The sequence below is a fragment of the Mandrillus leucophaeus genome, unplaced genomic scaffold, assembly GCF_000951045.1.
Source record: "Mandrillus leucophaeus isolate KB7577 unplaced genomic scaffold, Mleu.le_1.0 Scaffold106, whole genome shotgun sequence".
NCBI lineage: Eukaryota > Metazoa > Chordata > Mammalia > Primates > Cercopithecidae > Mandrillus > Mandrillus leucophaeus.
The window spans coordinates 2,384,420-2,392,575 of record NW_012098765.1 but is presented as its reverse complement, the minus strand read 5'-3'; the positions used below and the strand labels follow the sequence as shown (position 1 = coordinate 2,392,575).

The window sequence follows — 8,156 nt, the reverse complement described above, 5'->3', positions numbered from 1 at the left end:
GGATTACAGGCATGAGCCACCGTGCCTGGCTTCCTTTTTTTTTTTGAGATGGAGTCTTGCTCTGTCGCCTGGGCTGGAGTACAGTGGTGTGATCTTGGGTCACCGCCATCTCCACCTCCCAGGTTCAAGCAATTCTCCTGCTTCAGCCTCCTGAGTAGCTAGGATTACAAGTGTGTGCCACCATGTCTGGCTAATTTTTGTATTTTTAGTAGAGATGGGGTTTTGCAATGTTGGCCAGGCTAGTCTCGAACTCCTGGCCTCAGGTGATCTGCCTGCCTTGGCCTCCCAAAGTCCTGGGATTACAGGTGTGAGCCACTGTGTCCGGCCCATGCTTATTATTCCTATCCCAAGGCTGGTAAGAGGGCAAGGTTCGGTTCGGTTGTGGGGGTGGTATGGACTCAGAGCTCGTGGTTCCCAGTTTAGGGTACCCTCCCGATGAAAGATGATACCACATAAGTATGATTAAAAGCATGGAGGATGGGCGTGGCAGCTCACGCCTGTAATCCCAGCACTTTGGGAGGCCGAAGCAGGTGGATCACCTGAGGTCAGGAGTTTGAGATCAGCCTAGCCAACATGACGCCACCCCGTCTCTACTAAAAACACAAAAAATTAGCCAGGCATGGTGGCGGGTGCCTGCAATCCCAGCTACTCAGGAGGCCGAGGCAGGAGAATCACTTGAACCCGGGAGGCGGAGGTTGCAGTGAGCCAAGATCATGCCACTGCACTCCAGCCTGGGCAACAAGAGCGAAACTCCGTCTCTAAATAAATAAAAAAAAATAAGAAGCATGGAGCCAGGCTGGGTGCAGTGGCTCACGCCTATACTTCCAGCACTTTGGGAGGCCAAGACAAGAAGATTGCTTGGGCCTAAGAATTCAAGACCCAGCCTGGGCAACACAGCGAGACTATATCTACAAAAAATATATATATGTACAAAAAATTAGCCGGGGATGGTGGTGCATACCTGTGGTCCCAGATATTTTGGAGACTGAGATGGGAGGATCACTTGAGCCTGGGAGGTTGAGGTTGCAGTGAGTTGTGATACAGCTATTGCATTCCATCCTGGGCAACAGAGCAACACCCTGTCCCCAAAACAAACAAACAAACAAACAAACAAACAGCCTGGAGCCCTGCCACCAGAGTTCAGATTGGACTCTTCCTCTTTTTTGCACTATAGCTAAAGGGCTTCACTTCTATGAGCCTCAGTTTTCTCATCAGGAATATGAGACAAAAACAGTTTCTACCTCATGGGGTTGTTGAGAGGATTCAATAAATTAATATTTAAACATTTAGAACAGCGCCTGACATAGGGTAGGCACTCAGTAAAGGGTGGCTATAATTTGCATTAAATTTGCCTCATCTCAGTGTGGGCATTTAGAGAAGATTATAAATGTGTCCGCAGGCTGGGTGCGGTAGCTCACGCCTGTAATCTCAGCACTTTGGGAGGCTGAGGCAGGTGGATCACCTGAGGTGGGGAGTTCGAGACCAGCCTGGCCAACATGACAAACCCTGTTTCTACTAAAAATACAAAAATTAGCTGGGCGTGGTGGTGGGCACCTGTAATCCTAGCTACTCGGGAGGCTGAAGCAGGAGAATAGCTTGAACGGGGAGAACGGGGGTGGGCAGGCAGAGGCTGCAGTCAGCCGAGATGACGCCAGTTCACTCCAGCCTGGATGAAAGAGAGAAACCCCATTAAAAAAAAAAACAAAAACGTGTCTAGAGATCTTGGAGTTTCAATGTGAGTCTGGGCAAGTCTTTTCTCCCTCTTTTCAGCCAGGCAATCATTAAACCTCAGCCTCACAGCCCCAGCCCAGGTCTGGCGCTCTCCTTTCCCCTACAACCTGGGTCCCTGGATGTCCCAGTTTTCTCAAGGCTCCTAAGTACCACTTCCACAGGACGCCTCCTTCCCTGCACAGAGCCTCTCCAGGGCTCCCCCATGCCCTCAGGAAAGTCCCAGTCCCTTCGCAGAGCCTGCTCTGTCCTGCGTGGGCTGGCTCTGCCGCTTTCACAGCCTCATGTTTGCCACTTTTCCTAGCAAGTTAAGGACATATTTGCAGTTCCTTGAATAGAACATGTCCTCATTTCACTCCAGGACCCTGCACAGCTGGTTACTCTCATCACACAGCATTTGCACGACTTGCTCAACAGCACTCAGGGTTCCCCTTCTCCAAGAAGCTCCCCCTGACTCCCCAGCCTGGGTCATACACCCCTCTGGGCTTTGTCATGACAGCCCTGTCCACTCTGGGTTGTCACTGTCTGGAGGGGTGGAGGGATCTGTTTCCCCCACTAGACTGGGCACTTGCTTTTTTTTTTTTTTTTTGAGACAGAGTATCGCTCTGTCTTCCAGGCTGGAGTGCAGTGGCACAATCTTGGCTCACTGTAACCTCTGCCTCCGGGGTTCAAGCGATTCTCCTGCCTCAGTCTCCCAAGTAGCTGGGACTACAGTCGCATGACACCACACCCGGCTAATTTTTGTATTTTTAGTAGAGATGGGGTTTCACCATATTGGTCAGGCAGGTCTCCAACTCCTGATCTCAGGTGATCCACCTGCCTCGGCTTCCCAAAGTGCTGGGATTACAGGCATGAGCCAACGCACCCAGCATGGACTGGGCACTTGTGAGGACAGCTTTTTTCATTGCTGGAGGCACACCACCATGGACGGGATCTAGGCGGGGGACCTAAGTAGTCAGGCTGTTTGATCATGAGGACACGGGAACCGCCCCCCCCCCCAAAAGGAAATGGCTGAAGTGATGTGTGGAGAAGCCACTAGGGCAGAGCCTGGGTGGTGGGTGGGGCATGGAGACCCTACCGGTCCTTGTGCAGTTTCAGGAGCCTCTTCACATCTTCTCTGCCCTTGGGGACCGGGCCAGCCTTCTCCAAGGCCTCCTTCAGGAGCTGGCTCTTCTCCAGGCCGAAGACATGAGGGGGAGCAGGCCCCGTGGCAGCGGGTGGAGGAGGCAGTGGGGGCGGTGGGGGAACAGCGGTCTGCTGACTCCAGGGAGGGGATGGTATAGCTAAAAAGTCCAGGGGACTTGGGGGTAGAGGAGGAGATGGAATGCTGCTGGCTTGGGTTACAGGGGTTCTTGGAGGAGGGATTGATGGCTTTAGGGGAGGAGAACATGAAGAAGTCATTTTGGGGTCTACAGGAGGGGCTGAGAGGTTCAGAAGGCGGGGAGGGAAGGATCCTCCAACAGAGAACGGTCTCAGGGATGGAAATTTTAAAAATTTACGAGCTGAGTTCCAGAATCTGGGGGCTGAGCAGTGGCTGTGAAAGGACCACAGCTAATATTTGAAACCATGGGAGCAGGAATTGTGAGGGTGACTCAAGTCATAAGGCACCTTACAGTTAACAGGGTGGGGTCCTTAAATCCGGAACCGGATCTGTGGTACCGGTTGGGTTACCTCGGGAGTCTTAGGTGGACAGTTAGTAGGAGTTAACTCATTCTTTGGGGCTAGATGTGGAAACACATGAGTAAGTTTGGGATATGAAGACTCAGACCTAAACTGAGGTGCCTTAAGGGTGCGACTTAGGAGCCCAGGGCTAAAGATTCGGAGAACTTAAGTTCACTACCCCCTCACATCCCAGACCCGAGTTTGGAACCTTTGGGCTGACCTTTGAGTCAGAGGTCAAGAGGTCAAAATGGACACCTGGCAGGAAAAATGGCCTAGTTGTGGAGAAGGTCCCGGAACCAGAGCAACAAAAACGTCTGTGGGTTGGAGAAGACTCAGAGATCAGAGGCCGGTGGGCGCCGTGATAACCGGTGGAAAAGGGAAGGGAGTCAGGAAGTAAGGTACACCTCCCACTCCCGGAAAATGGCGGCCCCCGCACACTGCTTTTTCCATATCACGTGGTATCACATGCAACAGTGCCCGCCCATTTGGCGATCACGTGACAGAAAACGCACCTCTGGGGGGAAGAGGCGGGACTTCAAAAAGGATTGCCTCCGGAAGACACCACAGCGCCAGACGCGTACCGATTGGCAAAATACTAGTGACCTTCACTGATTGGTCCGTAGACCCGGGAGTCACGGAAGGAGGTGGGCTTTCAGGGAGTCGGGCGGGGTTTTTCTACCTAGGCGGGAACTCAAATATCATTTTGATTGGCAAGAGCTGAGCCCAGAAACGAGACTTGTTCTGATTGGTCAAGTTACTGCGTTTCCGCGCGGAGATTGCCTGGCAGAAAGGCAGGGGCGGTGCCAGGAGAGAAAGCTTTGTGGTTTGGTCTCAGGAAAGTAGCAGGCGCCGCTTGAGAGAACTGCGGTCCTGTCGGAAGGTAACCTCGGGTGCAAACGACCGTCGGCGGCGGGCGAGCGGTACGCTTGGCGTCCGGGCCTTCCTGGGCCCGTCTGAGGAAACTTGCCGCTCGAGGCCAGGCTGTCCAAGACCTGTCCTCTTTTTTCTATACTGGCTCCCACATCCGGGTTTTTCTCCAGGACGGCCCTTCGGATGCATGGGCCAATGGGAGTCGCCATTTAGGGCGCTCCGCCCACGGGGTCGCGTAGAGCATCCTGGAAGTCGTAGTAAATCTCTCGAGAGTTCCCTCTGCACGCGGGCTGGAGAAGCGGGTCCTAGGCACGCTTTGTTGCCCGCGCTTTCCCTCGGTCCTTCCCCCTACTCCCGCCTTACCTGACTTCCTTTTGGGAGGAAGCTCCTTGAGCAGCCAACGGTGGGACAAAGGATTTGGCGAAACCCAGGGCTAAAGTCACGTTTTTCCTCCTTTAAGCCTTACCTCAACACTTCACTCCATGGCAGTTCCCGAGACCCGCCCTAACCACACTATTTATATCAACAACCTCAATGAGAAGATCAAGAAGGATGGTGAGTTCTCGGGATAGTCCGGACTCCAGACTGTCCCGCACGGGCTGGTCCCTCTTCCACCCCCTGCATCCGCTTCTCTTTCCTCCAGCCAAACTTCGAGTTAACCCCTTGGCCTTTACACAAACTACTTCCTGTCTTCAACGCTCCATTAGTTCATCTTACACTCTGCCCTTTAACCTGGTCACTGTTGCTCATCTTACAAGGTTTGAGGTCACAGGACCCTTCCTCCAGGAAGCCTTCCCTTGTCCCTTCACGTGGCTGCCGCTGACTTCCCATACGCTGAGGCCATCTCCCATCACGCCCTGATTCCTCTGAGCTGTCGTGGGGCTCTCTCTCCTCCCAGTGGCCTTTGAGCTCCGTGAGGGCAAGGACTGGGGCTTTCTTGGTCACCGGCTTTTTCAGTGATCAGCTCACAATGAAAATGTGCCATAATGGTGGCTAACGCTCTGTATCATGGGCTGGTCTGTGTGCTTTATATAAATCTTGATTACATTTAATTCTCACAACAAGCTTGTAGGAAGAAGGCTGTTGTTATTCCCATTCCTCAACTAACAAACTGAGGCAGGGCGCGGTGGCTCACCCCTGTAATCCCAGCACTTTAGGAGGCCGACGCGGGCGGATCACCTGAGGTCGGGAGTTCGAGACCAGTCTGACCAACATGGAGAAACCCTGTCTCTACTGAAAATACAAAATTAGCCAGGCGTGGTGGTGGCGCATGCCTGTAATCCCAGCTACTCTGGAGGCTTAGGCAGGAGAATCGCTTGAACCCGGGAGACGGAGGTTGCAGTGAGCCGAGATACACCATTGCATTACAGCCTGGGCAACAAGAGCGAAACTCCGTCTCAAAAAAGAAAGGAAAAAGAAACCGAGACAGGGTTATGTGACTTGCCCAGGGTCACATAGCAAGTAAAGTGGTTGAAGCCACCAGTATAGAATTTTGCTTAAGAACCCAATTTTTGGCCGGGTGTGGTGGCTCAGGCCTGTAAGCCTAACACTTTGGGTGGCAGAGGCAGGAGGATCACTTAAACACAGGAGTTCAAGATCAGCCTGGGCCACAAAACGAGACCTTGTCTCTACAAAAAAAAAAAAAAAGGCTGGGCATGGGTGGGGTATGTCTGTGGTCCCAGCTACTCAGGAGGCTGAGGTGGGAGGATCGCTTGAGCTAGAGAGGTTGAGGCTGCAGTGAGCTATGATTGCACCACTGCACTGCAGCCTGGGCAGAGCAAGAACCTATCTGAAAAAAGGAAGAAAAAAAAAAAACTCAGTTATTGAAATCGGAAAGACCCTCTCACGTTCTCAAGTAAATTATCACCTTTATTGAATCTCATTTTCTACATCTAAAAACTGAGCAAAATCATACTACCTTTTTTGCATGGATGTTGGGTGAGATTAAATTAGCTAAACCTTGCAGTATTTCTTTTTTATGGTAACTGGCAGCTAGTAAGGGCTGGATAAATGTTAGCTCTTATCACTTCAAGAAAATTGTCAGGAGAACTGAAGGAGCTTACTGGGATTCAGTTTGAGGTCACCAGTGAAGTTGCTCTTGAAGAAGGCAAAACCAGCAGCCGGGGCACTGGCTCACACCTGTCATCCCAGCACTTTGGGAGGCTGAGGTGGGCAGATCATGTGAGGTCAGGAGTTCAAGACCAGCCTGGCCAAGATGGTGAAACCCCGTGTCTACTAAAAATACAAAAATCAGCTGGGTGTGGCGGCGCACACCTATAGTCCCAGCTACTCGGGAGGCTGAGGCAGGAGAATCACTTGAACCCTGGGAAGCAGAGGTTGCAGTGAGCTGAGACTGCACCACTGTACTCCAGCCTGGGTGATAGAGACTCTCAAAAAAAAAAGAAAAAAAATAAAACCAGGAATGTAAATTTTGCATATGCTTTTAGAATGTGGTGCCCAACCATTATTGGGCAGTGCTGGGGACACACTGGTGACATAGAACGCTGGTTCTTTTTTTTTTTTTTTTAAGATGAGATGGAGTGTCGCTCTGTTGCCCAGGCTGGAATGCAGTGGGGCAATCTCAGCTCACTGCAGCCTCTGCCTGCCAGATTCAAGCAGTTCTCTGCCTCAGCCTCCTGAGTAGCTGGGATTCCAGGCACCTGCCACCATGCCCGGCTAATTTTTGTATTTTTAGCAGAGACAGGGTTTCACCATCTTGGCTACGCTGGTCTCGAACTCCTGACCTTGTGATCCACCTGCCTCGGCCTCCCAAAGTGCTGGGATTATAGGCGTGAGCCACCGTGCCCGTCCGGAACCCCGGTTCTTTAGGACAGTGACAGCCCAGAGTAGTCAGGGCCATCATGCAGGAAGCTTAGAGTGTTGAGGGCTGAGATTGGGACCTTAGACAGAGGGATCCATTCAGCTTCCTGGCAAAGGAGACATTTTGGAGAGCCTGCCAGGTAGAGGAAGCAGTATTTATGTTACATTGAGGGAGAAGAGTGTTATTAACTTGGGCCAGCTTGTGTAGATGTTTAGGGGTAAAAGAGCCTGGCACATTCTGGGTATTACAAGTAGTTTTGTGGGCCTGAGGCCTAGAGGCCTGTAAATCATGGAGAAGCTTGCAGCGAGCTGTGCACTGGTGGCTCATGTGCACTGGTGGCTCGCGGCTATGAGGCTCGTGGCTATGAGGCGTCAGACTTTGCCCTGAGGGTGTTAGGGAGCCAGCTTGCCTCCCTGTCCTGGTTGCCTCCCTGATGCACTATCCTCCCAGCGGTGGAGGGTAAATGCGAATGGGCAAGAGGAGGCTGGAGAGTAGAGAGAGGCCCAGAGTCCAGTGGAATGAGTAAAGTCTGAATGAGATTCATGGGGATGGAGTATGGAGAAGAAAACCAGAAATGTTACCCCCAGGAGAATTTTTGACTAATTGCTTAAAAACAAGTTTGACTGCTGTCCCTGCCCCCAGCCAGCCTGCACACGTTTTCTTGCTTCTTTCCTAGCCTAGTATCTGTTTTACCAAGTGGCTTCTGCTTCAGCTCAACGTATTTTTTTTTTGAGACGGACGTTCGATCTGTTGCCCAGGCTGGAGTGCAGCGGCATAATCTCTGCTCACTGCAACTTTTGCCTCCCTGGTTCAAGCTATTCTCCTGCCTCAGCCTCCCAAGTAGCTGGGATTACAGGCGCACTCCACCACGACTAGCTAATTTTTTCTTTCTTTTTTTTTTTTTTTGGCCTTTTTAGTTGAGATGGAGTTTCACCGTCTTGGCCAGGCTGGTCTTGAACTCCTGACCTCAAGTGATCTGCCTCAGCCTCCCAAAGTGCTGGAATTACAGGCATGAGCCACCATGCTGGCCGGGCGCGGTGGCTCAAGCCTGTAATCCCAGCACTTTGGGAGGCCG

At 51.9% G+C, this 8,156-nt stretch overlaps 2 protein-coding genes across 5 annotated transcripts in view; one reads left to right on the top strand and one right to left on the bottom strand.

Moving 5' to 3' along the window:
* LOC105542251 (chromosome unknown open reading frame, human C19orf54) overlaps positions 1-3,822 on the bottom strand; it is an 8,933-nt gene extending 5,111 nt beyond the window's left edge. The window contains exon 1 of the mRNA XM_011983711.1: positions 2,807-3,822. Coding sequence (XP_011839101.1) covers positions 2,807-3,129 — 323 coding nt within the window. The 5' untranslated portion in view covers positions 3,130-3,822. The remainder of the gene's footprint in view (positions 1-2,806) is intronic.
* Positions 3,823-3,927: 105 nt separating this feature from the next.
* SNRPA (small nuclear ribonucleoprotein polypeptide A) overlaps positions 3,928-8,156 on the top strand; it is a 31,781-nt gene continuing 27,552 nt past the window's right edge. For all 4 annotated transcript variants that reach the window (XM_011983612.1, XM_011983620.1, XM_011983627.1 and 1 more), the window contains exon 1: positions 3,928-4,815. In XM_011983612.1, coding sequence (XP_011839002.1) covers positions 4,743-4,815 — 73 coding nt within the window. In that variant the 5' untranslated portion in view covers positions 3,928-4,742. The remainder of the gene's footprint in view (positions 4,816-8,156) is intronic.